A 16,121-nucleotide genomic window follows, 5' to 3' on the forward strand; every position below is an offset into this window, starting at 1 on the left:
AGACAGCTTCCGTTGACACGTAACTAGACTTCCGCATTACAATACACGTTAGGCTCCAACAGGTTAATAGAACTTTGATTGATTGTTTGTTTGATCAATTACTCATATTGAAATACCAGACTCACGCCGGCCCTGGAACCCTACAAGCAGTAAGACCACGGCCAGCCACATAATACTACATCGCATATGAGCCAGAGGGCCAAAGTACGAAGTCAAGAAAGTCACAATTTACTGTCCGGACAGGACTGGGCTTTAGCTGTCCTCTGCACTGACAGCTTATTCCACCAAGGATATGTCCGTGGCGCATTGTTAGACAATACGTCCATGAACGCTGGCTTACGCTTCCCAAAGAAGGATGCCTTGAATTCAAGGTGGTCCCTAGCCAAGTCAGCAAACATACATAATCCGAGCAGAGAGCCATTTCCTTTGATGTACACGTACCTCCCGCCAAACATGTCATACAACAGTGGGCTATCCACCAAGTGAGCACCTTCTGCGGTTCCAGGGTTCCGCCAGATAAGCTGTCGATTCAGATGGATGGCCATCCTGCTCACGTTGTCAAGGATATCCTGCGCGATCTCGAGTGCGCGGGGCATAACATCCTTGAGCTCAGGTAAGAGCTCTGCAAAGATGCCGTGTAGCACCGCAGAGTGAGCTGGGTATCTCTTCCCTGTAGCCAGCAGGTATGTCGCATTGCTGTAGCCAACCATACGGGGCAGGAAATACGAACTGCAAGACTCCATGGTAAGGCCAATACGCGAGAAAGGGAATCCAAATTCTGTTTCTCGAGATGCAACACTGAGATTGGGATCAGATTTCAATGACCACAAAGTGCAAGGTAGGTACTTGCCGGATAGTGGCGGCCAGCGTGGACGTCATGCCAATCCCGACGGCAAGGCCGTTATATGCCACGATTATAGGCTTGCAGCAATTAAACATTGCAAGTGCCAAGGTCCCGCCCGGGTCTCGCATCTCACTTGGTGGCAGTAAGTCCTTAGTTTTACTGGTGTCCATATTCAGGTCGATCCCAGCGCTGAATGCTCTGCCCGCGCCTGTTAGGATGACGACTTTAACCCGGTTATCCACGTCGACGGTCGAAAAGAATTTCATGAGAGCATAAATCATGTCACTTGTAATTGCGTTTAGCTTGTCGGGACGATTGAGTTTAACAATCTGGATGGGCGTCACCCCAGGAGCCGACTCCGGGAAGTTGGTGATTCGGACATGGCTATCTGGGGTATTCACGTACGTGTCCGGGGTGAAGATGGTTGGTGTATCATCTGCCATCGTGCAGAAAGTCTGTCAATTGATATAACGGCAAATGGATGAATATGTTTTGAAACAAGAATGTAGCGACTTCATGGTATATAAAATATTGAATATGTAAGGCACTGAGGTAGCCTCGGTTGGGATTTGACATTGATTATTGATACAAGGCGGAGACGAGCTCATTCATTCTCAGGACCGAGGTGCCGGCATAACTAACATATTTCGGACTGATATCTATTGCCAACTCTTGTATTCTGTATGAGAGTCATCCCTGATTTCGCCCACCCCCACAAATAAGCTTATTGCACAGATCCTATACCATAAGGTGAAACTAAACCATCATGTCAAGCCCATGTTGGATATGAGCTCAAACTTTCACCCATATACAAGTCATAATGAACATCCACTCTTCTCAAGCTCACGCGACTCAAGCAAGCTTTGTATTTACATAAAACGGCCAGTACCATGCATGGCTTGAGATAAGCCCACAACAATTCATAGTTGGCGTTTTCCAAGAACATACGGCCTCCTCCCCAAGCACCCACCTCGCAGTACCCAGTATCTAGAGACCAAGCTTAGCCAGGCGCTCCTGTCCCTTATCGGTGAAAAGAAGAAGACCATTGTAGTAGCCGACTGCCCAAATCATAGGGTAGCGCCAATGAAACCACATTGGATGCTCTGCTGCACCAAACCAACCGAAGTGTCGATCAAGGTTATAGCATAGATAGTTGCAAGTGCTAAGGAGAAGAAGCGAAAGAATACCCGTGAAATGTGCTGCCTTTTTCCCGTAATGGTGGTCGATGATGAAGACGTTGATAAGCCCTCCCATTGCTCCGCCCATGCCCAAGGGGCAGAAAACCAGAGTCCACATAACTTTGTAGAAGAGGTCGCGAGTCCCGGTCATGATAAAAACACCAACTGCGAGAAAAATAGTTTCGGCGAACAGCGAATTAAGCCAAAATAGCAAAAACGGTCGGAGGTAGACGCTGCGCCGCTTCTCGGCTACCTTGATGTCCTGTTCTCCGGTGATCAGGATTTGATAGTTGGATGCTTCCATAGCTTAGAGTAAGATGAAAGGACGATGATTGGTGGTATACTTACTCTTTTGGTTCAAGAAGACTGGTATTTGAACTCCTCACGGAGGGCATCACTCGTGCCTCGGAGTCTAGATATCTTGAATAATCACTGCTTTTTCTTACAGTCCAATCCGTGCTACCGAGGTCAGCTTACCTCGGTGATTAGGCTATACAACACTGAATGGAGAAGAAGCAAGCTAAAATAGCCCGGGAATAAGGTATACTTTGCCATTTCTTCGTTTCTTTCGGAGTAAATTATCTCAAAACCAAGCTCCGTTTCCGTGACGCAAGGATTTTGAAATTGCGTAAATCCCTCAAGCTGGAAAAGCAGTTAAATGCGTATCGGAAATTCGCATTGTGAAGCTCATGAGGGCGAATCATGACTAGAGAGGAAAGATGTCTCGTAGCGTTACTTCATTCCGAATGGTCGCATTTGGTCTCGTCCACCTTATTGCTACAAGCCACTGCAGTTGAGCCTGCCTTGATACTATCACCACCATTGTTCAATTGCATAAGGATGATGTTCCGCTCTCAGTATCAGATTTAGGCAAATATCCCCAAAGAGCAACTCACGATTTGTAATTTATACTCCAAATCGATGGTTTTAGAACGGAATCTGAACGGAAATAAGATTTAATTGGAAATTTAGCTGACATTTGCATGCTCCACCATATCTTGGGCAGTTGATGCTGCATCACCCCTGCGACAAATTGAGTCCATCTTGAGCTCAACCCAATCGCTGAAATAACCAATGCTTCAGAGCGGTCTCCTGTTCAGTCTCATGGAAATCACCAAACAAAGGCCATACAAGGGGTGCAACATGACATTCACTTTTACCAACTACCAGAGTACTGTTCGGGTTGAATGTCTATCGATGATATTAGTTAATCATTCGCAATGTCCTGCTTCCTCTACTAGACGTACTTCGAATTTTGAAAACCAAGCTTTTATCGGGTCTAATAGGACCTCATCAGCGCCAGCGAGTACCAAAGTCTGTTCCACCTGAATATCAACCCACCACTCCTCTGATGCATCGACTGCCTCGACGAAATTGTTCGATGCTCGGCCGTTTAGATATAACTGAGACCACCGCGACGTGACTTCTTGCGCATCGATATCTTTATCCTTATTGAGCATCGCAGTTGGCCAATCATGGCTGAACGATACCCAAGGGGATAGAAGAATTGCCCCCTTCAGAGGCTCATTGACAATGAGCTCAGGTATATCCTCTAAGCGATGCTTCAAATGCGACAAGATCGCCAAGCAGAGATTGCCACCAGCTGAGTCTCCTGCAATGAGGACCTCTCCAGGTAATCGTCCAATATCTTCCATGATATATCGCAGCGTTTCAACTGCTTCGCGAATTTGACTTGGGTATGCCTCGTGTGGAGTGAGCGTATACATACTATGGAACCATGTAGTTGTGATCCCCGCATCAGCAAGTTGTGATTGAATCTTCCGCCAGAAATGTAGATGTGGTTCGGTGGCGTCCATAGCAAATCCGCCTCCTAAAGAAAAGTGTCAGTCTAGCCTGGAAAGTCTAGATGATAGACTGGTTACCATGGAATTGGATGACAACATATTTGGCTGAAGGATCTCCTATCCAAAATCCATTTACCCCAAGGTTGGTAGAAACGAAATGTGGCTGGTCTCCATGTTTTTGGCAGTGTTCCACATAAATCTGGTCCTGAGATTTGAACAAGTATCTATTGTCTGGTTAGGTTTGTCTGTCCCAACATTTGGAAGACGTACTGCAGTTGAAGCGGACTAAATCTTGTAGTAAGCTATTGATGATTAGCTGCCTGTGAGAGCGCTAAAAATGGGGTATATACTTTCTTAACTACCGCTTGGATTACATGGTGACGATAGGTGTCTGCTCCTGAGCGACCACGGAATGGTCCAGAAACAGCAGCTTTCACTAATTCTGCGGCTGCTGACTATCAGAAATTTGACGAACTTCCGTCACAATGCACTGAAAAACATACCAACGGACAACCAGCCAACAAAAGCATCGATCCTTTCCCACCGTGAGAGTTGGCGAGACATTGCAAATTTGAGGAAAACATAAGCAATGGCTTTAAGCGAAGATATTTATCAGATTCTACTAATTAACGTTGCTGTTGTATGAAATATTCCTAGGTCCGATTAGTGATCAATGCTGTGACCGAGGCCAAATCTCGTGGCATCATAACCGTGTATGTCGCTCCTTGCATTAGCTAAACGCACCATATATTATTACTCTCGCTGGCCTTCGCATGTGGAACCAGAAATTGGGTCTCTTATTACACCTGTACATACATTTGCAGATCGACTCTATTTCCCGAACTTATCCTGCTACCCTAGGACCTCGCAGGGTCCTATCGCACGGCACGCGAAAATATTGCCGGACGGCAGTAGTGTATAATAGCTCTATGGTCGAGCCAATCCCGGATATAGAGAATTAGGACGACAAGGAAATTCACGTTCGGGTTCATAAATAGACGGCGGGAAGGAGCCTACATAGTGAAGGAAAGAGTGTATGGTAGATTGTATGGATAATAAGATATTCAAGCTCTCGAAACAATTTGAAAGAACGGTTAAGTCGACCAACTGGTGGTTTAAACAGTGACAAGGAATTACTATAGCAACGTGAGAATACGCTATTTTCTGGCCTTTGCTTCTACGAACCAGTAGGTAGCAGTGCGGTTATCATCGGATAATTTGAAAGAGCGGAGAGGCAAGATGAGGTCAAATAGGCCGAGTCTTAGCATTGGGGCGAGTGATCAGGTTGCTCAGTGAGCTACTCAGGGTCGCTCCGTGAGTATCGCGACTTTTGTTAAACAGTTCGCTGATGTGAAAGAATCGACATGGAAAACATGATTCCAAATAATAATAAATGGTAAAATTCACCATCACCCAAATATCGTGAACGGGACCTGTCAACTTCACAACTTCCCCACAAGGACCGGCATTCCATATCCCTCATGATACTAGTGGCTATCTCCAGTCATGCAACTCTTTGATTTCTATTCTATATACAGAAAGCAATCAAATCTCTCCATTAAGCAAGGCAAGACTCTGCGTCAAATAATTCCAATCAGGATTCTCAATGAAGCTAGGATCCCAAACATTCATATCGAACCCCCCATCCAACCGCATCGCATGACCACCATCACCGTATACAGCAGTATCATCCGCAGCCTGCTGACTCGAATGCAAAGCTTCGTGAGCCTGTCTACTCCGCAAAGCCTTCTCTCTCAGTTGTACAATCATAGGCCACCTCTCGCCGGGACCGGAGATCAAAGAATTCTCCTCCGTGATATCAAAGAGCGTATTGACCACCCGCCACGCTCGTTCAACATGTGGTCCGGTAGGACAAACACACAGCGTCCAGAGAATATACGTGAGAGGATGGTATCCCGTGAATGTACTAGTCAACCACCGGAATCCACGCAGTAACTCGTCGGTGTGGATTTCCAATCCCAGTTCAATAGCGTTACAGGCCAGATCGAAGGATCCTTGGGAAATTCCGCGATCTAATGACGTTGCCGCAGGACCCTGGGAATGGATTATCCTCTGTCGAATGCAGATTTCTGCCTTTGCAAGGAGGAGTTGTCCGAGTAGGAGACCAATGCGCTGGATTGGGATATCGGGATCGCCGTGCTTGAGGTATTTCTCATGGATCTCTCTTCTGAAATCGGCGATTGCTCTGCTGGGATCTGTCGATCCTTCCAGGGTGCGCAGCAGCATTGGCCTCTTTTTGATGATTTCCATTATTATTAGTGAATAGGTCATATCCGTCCACCGGGACTGGGATTCGACTGGACTTTCATCCAGCCCGGATAAATTTCCGTCGTCGATGTTTAATGGCAGTTCTGTATCTCCGTAGTCGTTTTCGGGGACGCTCAGTCCGTGATCTTCCGCGACTCGGGCATCTGCAGAATGGATGTGCCACCAAAGTCGTCGTCGCAATTCACATTCTAGTTGAGGGAGTTTGAAATGCTTGCCGTCACGTTGTAGACCAATTGACTGCGCAGCTCGCATGGTCATACCCTGTAATGTCCAACCGGATCGACCGCTATTACTGTAGCGGAAACATGTCTATAAACCATCTAGTTAGTCACATACCAACCAGCTCAAGGAAACGAACACAACCACTAACCTGATAAATAACCGTCGCCTGCAACGAGGTAATAGTAGGAGCATCCAAAAACTCAGACTGGTACAACGAAATCTCCATCCCCTGCTGATACTTCCTCAAATCAAATTGCAAACTCTCATTCTGCCTATCATCAGAGATGAAGGCAGTAGTGGCAGCAAAGTAAATAGCAAAAAGCAAAGCGCGCACATCTGGCCGCACACTCTCCGGCCGATTAATAGCAGCAAAGATACGTGGCTGCGTCGATGGGATGTGCAGGACTTTAACCAGGGGATCAACACGGCTAAGGAATGCTTGCCATAGCAGAGTCGCCTGCCACCGACTCGGATATAACTCTTTAAGATCAACCTGAGCCAGAAGCGGATTCGCAATGAGACCCTCTGCACGCAAAACCGGTGGACGGTGCGGACTGCTATAATCACTTGGCGATCCGATAGCTGATTGGAGTTCTTTTTCTTTGTCTAGGACTCTTGAGAGGAGTGGTTCGTTGATATAGCGGCCGTCTTTGGAGAGGAAGCCTTGATCGAGTGGTCTTGATCTGGCGGTATCCAATTTGCCAATGAATGGCAATGTACTTGTACTTGCGCTTTTACCGGCCGTCGAGTCAGATTTTACATCCGAGCTGCCATCTGTCGATCCACGCGGTCGTTCCTTGACCATCGCTGCGATGGACCGCTCCAGCTGTTCCAGCCGTGCTGCAACTTCTGTCATACTCTTCTTCGGGGTTTGGCGCTTCACTCGGCTCGGGCCAGGGTATTGGCATGCTGTGTTTTGTCGTACGCATCTACTGCAAGGGGTTGTTCTGTCACATTTTAGTTTGCGCTCGTGGCAGCGTAGGCAGGACCGCTCTACGTTGTAGCGGCGTTGTGGTTCCATCTTGGTGGATGCAGTAGAGAGACTGTCATGTATTGGTTTTTGTCAGTGACTTTTTGTTTGATCCACGTAGTATTCGTTTCAATATTCGCGATCAGAAGTTGAAGTCTTTCGGTTGCGGTGGTTCGGCCTTCGGCCGTTGGTGAAGTGCCGAGTGCCGAGTCCAATTGTGGCCTCAGGTGTCTTTGCTGGCTCTGCAGTATGTATAAATTTCTGATTCTCTGCATTTATTAAGATCCATGTTGAATTTCGATTTATTTGTGGAGGCTCTCTTTACATGTTTTTAATCAAATACAAGAGATACTTGCGATATGCCGGTTATAAAATTAAACCTGAGCAAAGTTCTAGATTGTCAACCGTATTCTAGTTGAAGCAGCTCGCTAAAAGTTGAAGCAGACTGGCTGTTATAACTGAGATACAATAGCGAGTCCGTCTCAACTAGAACCATATAATAGCTAATATTAGCGGGTCTGCTTCAACTTATAGGGAGTCCCATATTATAACCAAGATTAGCAAGTCCGCTTCAACTAGATCACGGTCAAGCGAGTCTGTTGTAGTTCAGGCTTCAACGAAAGAGAAAGAATAAAAGGGGTCTTTATATCGAGTTTCAGGAATAGAGAACAACTCTATACAAATAATAAAAGAGACATTGAAGAATTCATTCATTATGTCCATGCTTCTCTCTTCACTCTTCTCCAATTGACAGGTAGACTATCACCGTGACAATCTTCAATCATCAATAGAAACTTTGATTTAATCTCCCATAAACCCATATATAAATGCCCAACCTTGTACAAACCCGCTAACCAAACACCAACCCATCCCGATAGTATTAAGGAACGCTATAACCACACAAGAAAAACAAACTCAGGAAAAAAGGGGAATCATGAAATAAGCAAATCACGAACACTCATTCCCTTCCTCCGCTGCGATTGGGGAGGAACAACAGAAGCAGTCCCAGGCGGGGGAATAAGAGCCGTACCAGCCGAGAAATGCTCATTAATAGAATCAGCCGTCCCCCTCCGATCCCTCGTCAACATAAGCAACGCAGCCGAAGCCTCATGATCAACACCCTGAAGCTCATGCATTTTCTCCTCAGAAGCCCAAATAGGACCTAATGCCGGACTGGGGAGGACAGATGCAGTTTCAGGGATTGTTTGTGCAGACGGGATCTGGGTGCGAGGGGAGAAAGAGGGGGATGTATCGGGCATTTGCATGGCTTGATCGAAGCAGACTGGTGATGCGGATGTGGAGTAGGAGTATGTGGATGAAGATTCGCGCTGCATTGATTCTGGAGCGCCTTCCATGATGAATTCTGGGGATGTGGGGGAAGGTGGGGCGGCCGGGGTATGTGATGGGCCCGCGGTTTTGAGGTCGCGGATGCATTTTTCTAGATAGTTGACGTAGTCGATGCTTGCCTGGTGAGGTTCTTAGTGTTATGGTAAGTGAGTTTATGGAGGAGGCTTGAGCGTACCTGCAAAATGGCTAGCTTATGCATCTCTTGTCCCGTGCATGCGGGAATCATATCCTTCAACGTCCCGAACTCCTCATTCATCTTCGACCGTCGACGCCGCTCAATTAGACTGTGAGCCGTCTTGCGAGCAATCTTCCGTCCTGCAGCACTAGTAGCACTAGGCTGCTTCTTCTTCGAAGTAGTAGTGTTGGCCGCCTCATTGGAACCCTGGGGCGAGCCCTTGCCACTATCCTTCGATTTCGATGAACTCTTTGACGCAGCCGGAGACTTCGGCTTCATCTGAATAATCTTGCGAGTGCGAGTAGGAGGCGGGGGCAAATCGAAGTTCTCAAGCGGACGCTTGATACCAGTACCCGAGCGAGCAGCTTGGGAAGCACGCCGGTCAGACAGATCTGGTGATGTAGGCGAAGCAGGCACATAGGACGGATCGGAGTGAGAGGAGCGTCTACTCTCATCTGTTGGGCTCAATGCGGCAGGAGGCAGAGCAAAGACATCGGTGCCCTCGGGCTGGTCTTTGATGATGAACTCGCCAGACATGGCGGGGGTTGGAGGGAAAGACATTTCGAAGAGATGCAGTCGTGTGTAATGGAGGGAAAGGGCAACTGCAAGGGATCCCAGGCTATTATACCGTTTTCGATGCTCATAGAGTGTCGCGTGCTTATATGCCCACGAGCCACAATGGGCGCCTCTGATTGGTCGAGTGGAGCTCGTGCCTCAGGGAGCAACGGGCATTTGCTGGTTATGTGTGGGGCTCGAGCTTATCACGAAGTACTCGATACTTGCCCCATTAAGGATCCCCTGACTGTTCCCCAGGTACTCAGTACAAGCCATGTTGGGGATCAGAGAGGTAGCCCAGCACGTGCAGTCTCTCTCTTCACTCCTTCTCCTCCTTTTCGTTGAACTTTGGCTCTTTGGTGATCATTTACTGCTCTGAGCTATAGGCGTGGCAACTTCCAGCAACTCGGGGGTTTCAGGGCACATGTGTATCTAATCGGCAATTTCCTCAACTCTCCTCCCCGAAGTGAGCACATGCACAGTTCCACTCTCAACATGATCTACAATGATATAATAGAATATCCCAATTGACTCAAATTCAATGCTTAGAGATAGGAGATGTACTATAAACTACAGCCCGCTATTACTTTTCACTAAGAAAACAAAATCCTTTAATCATAACGCATGTTCCATAAAACTCAAACCATAGGCCCCTTCTTCCTTTTTGCCTTATACCTTCAAATTCGGAAATTAGCAGGGTTGCACTTCTCCGTGCAACGCAAATAAGTCGACCAACTAAACGAACCAACCAAGTTAGCATCTCCTCAACCCAAATCTAATTAAGAAAGAAAATCTCACCAGAACGCATCATCATCCGGCACAGCCAGATTACAAGTCTGAGCCTCCAAAGAACAAAGCTCATGACAATGATTAACATTGACATGGTTAATACCATGCGAAGCGGGACGAGTATGAGCAGGAGCACGAGCATGCGTAGCATTCTTAGCGGACGCGGTAGAAAGAGGCACTCGACCACGTGTACCAGTACCAGTCCTCGTAGCGTTATGGGCACCGGTTGCATTGGTGGGTACGTGGATTGGGATGCGGACGCCGTGGTATGGTCCTGACAGACGGGGTATTGCGGCTGCTGTGCTGGCGAATGCAGCTGCCGTTATGGTGAGGAGGGTTGTGAAGTGCATTGTGGAGGATAGTAGCGTGCTCAAAAGGTGGGTATAGAGCAGTAATGTTGGAAGTATTGATTTTGATGTCTAAGTGGTTGGGTTTGTTTGGTATGAGTCTAGGCTGGCGTCTGCGTCACTTTATATAGACGTGGCCTTGATGGCTTCCATATTCCGGGGGCTGGCTGTCAGGCCTGTTAGGAATTTCCTGGATTGCAGTGTTGCGTATTGGCGTTTGGGAGGAACTATAGTGGTAGTTGGCACGGTTGATCACTGGGTTACCGCATTCCACATTCCTGGAGAGGTGTTGGCTTTCCTTTCTTTTTTTGGCCGATTGCTTTACTGTATGTATTAGCAGTCTCTACTATGTATGTGCGAAGGTTATAACATACATATCTGTTCATTAGTATCGATAAACTGGTGCGCGATACAAATAATTGGCCATGATAGCGAGCCTCATTTCATGCAAAGTCGAGGTATCACATAGTCCCTACATACCAATGGGTGGCGATCACCAACCCCTAACCCAATAACATTCGCAAAGAGAAAATAGAAACGAAGCTTGGCTCAGTTCGGCTTCATAATATGTGGATCTTGGCTTGATATGACAGGACAACCCGCCAACGAGCACGGATGGCGTAGAAAAAGCTCCTAGCTTTCATTCCAATTGGTAAAAGATTTCAGGAGGCTGAACACGTTGTACCCTTGCGTGTATTCTGTTCATTCTAATTAATCTTCTTTTAGATAGTGGTTTCTAGCAAGCTCTAATATTCAGTAAATGATCTAATAAAGGATGCATGGTGTGTAGTCGTTCAAATATCAACAAACATATGCATCTATATCTCCCACATGAATAATCCCCATCATAACAAATCTAACTAAACAACCTCTGGATAATAATCTCACCAAAGTTCTCCTCGGCGGGCGACCCATCCATTCTCCAGATACGGTTACCAGCACTCCCACTCAACCAAAGTCCATGATCACTGGAGCTCTCCTCTTCGCCTTCAATACGGTGCCGATTCCGACGATCAATAACACACATACCGCGAGTCCACTGACCCAGCGTATCAATGCGAATATCCTCAGGCGAGTTCTCAGAAGGAAGCCACTTAGGATCCTCAGCGGTAATCGCATACCAAACACAGACAGGATCATGCATGCTCAGCTGAGCAGCATCGCCCTCATGGCCTCGGTGCAGGCGTTCCAGGGTCTTGAAGGTATGGCCCATGAAAGCGTCGACCCATTCAGCAAGCGGGGATCCACTCGCCAGGAGGGGCGTGATGGCCTTGCGGAATTGGCCACGGGAGAGGTTATGGCGAAGTGTGATATCCAGAGGGAATAGACGCAGGGTAAGTTGGCGGCTGAGCTTTGGTGGGTAGGGGGGAAGTTTGCCGTTCTTAGTTGGTGGGACTGTTGTGTGTGGGTTTGGCGATGTCAGAGCGAAGACTCGGGCGGCAGCTACAGCGTCTGCGTAGGCATTGAATTCGCCCATTGGTGTTACATTTCCGGGCTGGTTGATTGCGCCACCCATGACAACTACCTCCTTTACTCGGAGGAAAGTTTCGGGGTCTTCCGCTGCGGCCAGAGCCAGGTTCGTGAGTGGGCCGACTGCGACCAAGGTCACCGAGTCCGGCTCGTTGTCACGGAGTACACGGAGGATCTCTTTGTATGCTGGTAGCTTGGATGGTGTGAAGGCACGCTCATTATCGGAGGTTGTGGCAGGTGGAACGCCTGCGTGGTCAATGGTGGCGTGGAATAGATGCTCCCAAGCCTCCGTGGGGGTAAGATGTGGGTGCTAGATAGATGTCAGTTCACTTTTCTTGGATTGTATAGAAGATATGGAATTTCACATACACTGGCATGGATACCACCGAGTCCATCGGTTCCGTCTGCAAAATATGTCAGAAGGGAGGCCCAGAGCTACTTCGGTCAAACAGAGATACATACGGAAGTAATCAGCCAGCATCTTCTGATCCTCGAGTGGATTCTCAGCACCGACGGCGATAATAGGACGGTGGGCTCTCAAGGCGCCAAAACCTTCGGGCCGGCCGTTCTCACGGCGCCACTGCATCTCCTGCTCGATGATGTGGAACATTGAGACAGCATTGCGAAGACAACTAGATTATACTTAGTGAAGAGTCCAGTAGGCGAGTTCCTGCAGAACCTTACTTCTTTACTTCGATATTTCCAAAGGTCAATGAGATGAGCAGAACCTCTACCTCCTCAGGCGTGGCGGAAAGCGCCAGCAAGAGACCGAGGATATCGTCAATGCCCTGCTATAGTTAGTGACAGATCTGTAGACTCATAGATCAAAAAGTGCATACCGGGTCGGTGTCGATAATAATCTTCTTTCCCATATTTGAGGTGTTGTTAAAGCTTGGAAGCTTCGTAAGTTGGAGCTTATCGGTTATCAGCGGGGTTGGCAGATGCCCCTCGGAGGGGCAACTATTACATTTATATGATTCTGCGCTTATTGGCCACCTATGCTTAGGGCGGCTCCGGCCCAGGGGTTTAATGGTCTGTGTCAGAGCGAATGAGTCTGAACTTCTCATCCGCCTTCCTTTTTCCCCTTTTCTTTCACTTTTTTTGGTGTGTGAAGACATGAATATATATCGTACTTTTACCTTCAAAACACACATTCTTAGTCACAAATTGATTAGTTGGTTGTGTTAAATCTGGTGCTCGATGATTGAAGTACTATGATATACGTTAACGTTAACAAGTTGTCTTTTCAAAATTGTGGCGAAAGTCAAACCCCGACGGAAACCGGAGTATATGTAGATCTAGCAGCAATATATAGACTACCATGTCACACAGTTCAGAAGCATGTTCGATCAAACTGATAGTCCAAGATAGTTTCTCTTATAAAAGGCAAATGTTTATAATAAAAGTTGGATAGGGAACAGAAAAAGCAAATATTCCAAGATTCAGGGGTGAAATACACCAAGGTCAGTATACAAAGATGCATTCATGCATCTGGACCCACAAAACGCCGGGGGATAGTCGCTCAGCCTGGAGTTGAACTGCTCTCAAGTCACCGTATATCAATAGAGGCTATTCGCGGTGCTCTTATATACTTGGCGCTATGATCTACATTCGTCTACGGTCAACCTCTAGATCTCTGTTGCCGGCTAGCTTATACCGAAGTACGGACCGTAAATGTATAGGAAACATGATGGTTGCCTATATCCCTACGCGGATCGCTACACGGGCCCACAAATAGCTTAACCACAGCACGGTTCTTCCAGAGAATGTGCGCTCTCCTCTTGGACATATCGATTCCGGGGCCAATGTTTGTCTAGTTTTCTCCTGATGTCGGGTTTACCTGCACGATATGTACAGGACGCCACTCCATGCAGGTGCATGACGGGGTGACCAATCCCAGAGACTGCTGCAATTGTTCTCGGCTGCAGTGGTGGTTGGCCAGGGATGTACTTGGCACTTAGACCTAATATCCGTGCATTCTCTTCGTGACCTCGTGGCCAACGCGAGGGCTTCCGCAAGGGATGGAGAGAGATCCCCTGCCGGAGATCCGTGAAGCTTCGGGAAGAGTGTAAACATAAGATGTATGAGAAGGCGGAGAAGGTAAGGCGGAGACGTGGCCTTACAATCATACAGTAACTTACCTGACAGGTGTGGGAGTTGGGAGCCGAGACATATTACAGTACACATACATAACATTAACAATCATAACAATTAAATTGGAGACTGCGTAGGAAATGTGACATGAGAATATATTTAGTCAAGATAGAAACAACAATTAGTCTAGATTGGCCAAATATCAAAGCCAAGGGCTTGGGAGTGGCCAAGTTACCATTACTTACAATACGTGACACGACCCCTTTGGATCACTCTGTCCTTTTCTCGACTCCTCTCCTTTCCCTCTCCTCACTCCACGTTCTTTTGCGCCATTGCGCTCTTTCTTTCTTGCCCATCTGTCTCTTCTCCCAACCGACGTCTCGTTTCCCCTTGACACGGTCCCTGTAGGATTTGACAGCAACAACGCCCCGAGTTGGATTTCCATTTTGGCAATCTGTCCCGGGTCGCATAGTGTCGATCAATTCTCCGGAGCTTTTCATCTGTGAGCTTCACTTTTGACATTGGAGAACACAATTTGGTGAGTTACTGGCGCATTTAACTTAGCCTTGAATGCGCTTGCTAACGCAGTCGCGCGTCCCCAGTTTTCCGTCCCTCCTCCGACTCCTGGTCCTCCACCCTCAACAATCCTCCCCCTGACAGGCTTCTGTCTGATAGTAAGTTCGAGGCTACCCACTCGCTAGCCTTGATGGTACTGACTGATGAGTGCACAGCACAATGAACCCATACATCAGTTGGGCAATCCTGCTCGTTGTGGCAGGTGGCCTGGGTTGGTACTACACCAATGGCAACGCTCCCAAGGCCAAGGCCGTGGTGCGATCTGCCGTCGAGAAGACCGAGTCTACAGTAGCCCCCAAGAAAGCGAAACGCAAGTCCAAGCCTGCCGAGGCTGCTAAGAAGCCCGAGGTGCAGACCGTGGTCTCCCCTCCCACCACCGAAGATGAGAAGCCCGACGCGGAGATTGATCACAAGGAAATGGCTCGCCGTATGGCCGGCATCAAGACTGGTGCCCCCGCCCAGCCCGCTCCCTCCAAGAGCCAGAAGAAGAAGACCAAGAAGGCTTCTCAGCTCGAGGTCAGCGACACTCGTGCCTCTTCCACCACCGGCGCCGAGGGTGACGATGATCTGTCCCCCGCTCCCTCTCCTCACGTGAACGCAACTTCCTCCGCCGGCTACGTGTCCGACATGCTCGAGGCCCCCGCCCCCGCCGCCAACGTTCTCCGTGTTACTGGAAACGTCGAGAACCAGCCTAAGAAGCAGAAGGTCCAGAGCTTCAAGGAAGTAGAGACCAAGAAGCAGCGTCAGAACCGTCTCAAGAACGAGGCCCGCAAGCAGCAGGTCCAGGAGGCTGAGGTGGAGCGCAAGAAGCTTCTCGAGAAGCAGCTACACACCGCTCGTGAGTCTGAGCGTCGTGAGGCTGCCCGGTCCGCTCCCGCTGCCAACGCCTGGCAAACCCAGGAGAAGAAGAAGCCCGTCACCAACGGAGCTCACGTTGCTGCCGCTCCCGTTGCCCCTGTCGTCCCCGCGCCTACCGTTTTGGACACCTTCGAGGAACCTGCTCAGCCCAAGAAGTGGGCCCAGAACCTTCCCTCAGAGGAGGAGCAGATGCGCCAGCTTGGAGTTGCCAACGGCGACGACGAATGGACCACTGTCTCCAAGAAGGCCCCCAAGAAGAAGGGTGGCAAGACTGATGAGAGTGTCAGCGAGACCAGCGCCTCGGAGAACCAGTCCGCCCCCGTGGCCCCTGTCCCTGTTGAGCCGCGCGTGACTGTGACTCCAACCTACCTTCCGGATATCCTTCGTTCCCGCGAGAAGGGTCACCCCTTGGACTCTGACTGGGCCGCATGATTTTCTATCTCGGCCATGTTCTATCTTCTGAACTGTATTTATTACCCATTGTTTGATTTTTTTTTTGGCGTTTTGTGGGTGTCTCATACACCTTCTCCTCGACCACGAGCGGGCTGGAGGTCGCATTACATGTAACAGCGAATTTGGCGGTATCCTCAAGTTGTGGACCA

The 16,121-nt window shown here is 48.4% G+C and overlaps 8 protein-coding genes across 8 annotated transcripts; 1 reads left to right on the plus strand and 7 right to left on the minus strand.

Moving 5' to 3' along the window:
- Nucleotides 1-221: 221 nt before the first annotated feature.
- N7446_012918 (uncharacterized protein) lies at nucleotides 222-1,287 on the minus strand (the record flags this gene model as incomplete). Its single annotated transcript, XM_058521660.1, has 3 exons — nucleotides 222-378; nucleotides 442-798; nucleotides 851-1,287. 3 exons carry the CDS (start codon nucleotides 1,285-1,287, stop codon nucleotides 222-224), a joined length of 951 nt encoding a protein of 316 aa, XP_058365137.1.
- Nucleotides 1,288-1,831: 544 nt separating this feature from the next.
- On the minus strand, nucleotides 1,832-2,326 carry N7446_012919 (uncharacterized protein; the record flags this gene model as incomplete). Its single annotated transcript, XM_058521661.1, has 1 exon — nucleotides 1,832-2,326. The coding sequence occupies one exon, from the start codon at nucleotides 2,324-2,326 to the stop codon at nucleotides 1,832-1,834; it is 495 nt and encodes a 164-aa protein (XP_058365138.1).
- Nucleotides 2,327-3,072: 746 nt separating this feature from the next.
- On the minus strand, nucleotides 3,073-4,391 carry N7446_012920 (putative epsilon-lactone hydrolase; the record flags this gene model as incomplete). Its single annotated transcript, XM_058521662.1, is given in 6 exon segments — nucleotides 3,073-3,213; nucleotides 3,270-3,853; nucleotides 3,906-4,058; nucleotides 4,098-4,158; nucleotides 4,178-4,275; nucleotides 4,331-4,391. The coding sequence occupies 6 exon segments, from the start codon at nucleotides 4,389-4,391 to the stop codon at nucleotides 3,073-3,075; spliced, it is 1,098 nt and encodes a 365-aa protein (XP_058365139.1).
- Nucleotides 4,392-5,372: 981 nt separating this feature from the next.
- On the minus strand, nucleotides 5,373-7,359 carry N7446_012921 (uncharacterized protein; the record flags this gene model as incomplete). Its single annotated transcript, XM_058521663.1, has 2 exons — nucleotides 5,373-6,425; nucleotides 6,487-7,359. 2 exons carry the CDS (start codon nucleotides 7,357-7,359, stop codon nucleotides 5,373-5,375), a joined length of 1,926 nt encoding a protein of 641 aa, XP_058365140.1.
- Nucleotides 7,360-8,240: 881 nt separating this feature from the next.
- Nucleotides 8,241-9,391, minus strand: N7446_012922 (uncharacterized protein; the record flags this gene model as incomplete). The annotated part of the gene is made up of 2 exons (XM_058521664.1): nucleotides 8,241-8,774; nucleotides 8,831-9,391. The coding sequence occupies 2 exons, from the start codon at nucleotides 9,389-9,391 to the stop codon at nucleotides 8,241-8,243; spliced, it is 1,095 nt and encodes a 364-aa protein (XP_058365141.1).
- A 788-nt stretch (nucleotides 9,392-10,179) lies between these two features.
- On the minus strand, nucleotides 10,180-10,524 carry N7446_012923 (uncharacterized protein; the record flags this gene model as incomplete). Its single annotated transcript, XM_058521665.1, has 1 exon — nucleotides 10,180-10,524. The coding sequence occupies one exon, from the start codon at nucleotides 10,522-10,524 to the stop codon at nucleotides 10,180-10,182; it is 345 nt and encodes a 114-aa protein (XP_058365142.1).
- Nucleotides 10,525-11,377: 853 nt separating this feature from the next.
- On the minus strand, nucleotides 11,378-12,863 carry N7446_012924 (putative nucleoside hydrolase; the record flags this gene model as incomplete). Its single annotated transcript, XM_058521666.1, has 5 exons — nucleotides 11,378-12,301; nucleotides 12,361-12,395; nucleotides 12,454-12,623; nucleotides 12,676-12,779; nucleotides 12,831-12,863. 5 exons carry the CDS (start codon nucleotides 12,861-12,863, stop codon nucleotides 11,378-11,380), a joined length of 1,266 nt encoding a protein of 421 aa, XP_058365143.1.
- Nucleotides 12,864-14,820: 1,957 nt separating this feature from the next.
- N7446_012925 (uncharacterized protein) lies at nucleotides 14,821-15,951 on the plus strand (the record flags this gene model as incomplete). Its single annotated transcript, XM_058521667.1, has 1 exon — nucleotides 14,821-15,951. The coding sequence occupies one exon, from the start codon at nucleotides 14,821-14,823 to the stop codon at nucleotides 15,949-15,951; it is 1,131 nt and encodes a 376-aa protein (XP_058365144.1).
- Between the last annotated feature and the right edge of the window lie 170 nt (nucleotides 15,952-16,121).

Source organism: Penicillium canescens (assembly GCF_028828765.1).
Source record: "Penicillium canescens strain IBT 15451 chromosome Unknown utg000011l_segment0_segment0, whole genome shotgun sequence".
Classification (NCBI taxonomy): domain Eukaryota; kingdom Fungi; phylum Ascomycota; class Eurotiomycetes; order Eurotiales; family Aspergillaceae; genus Penicillium; species Penicillium canescens.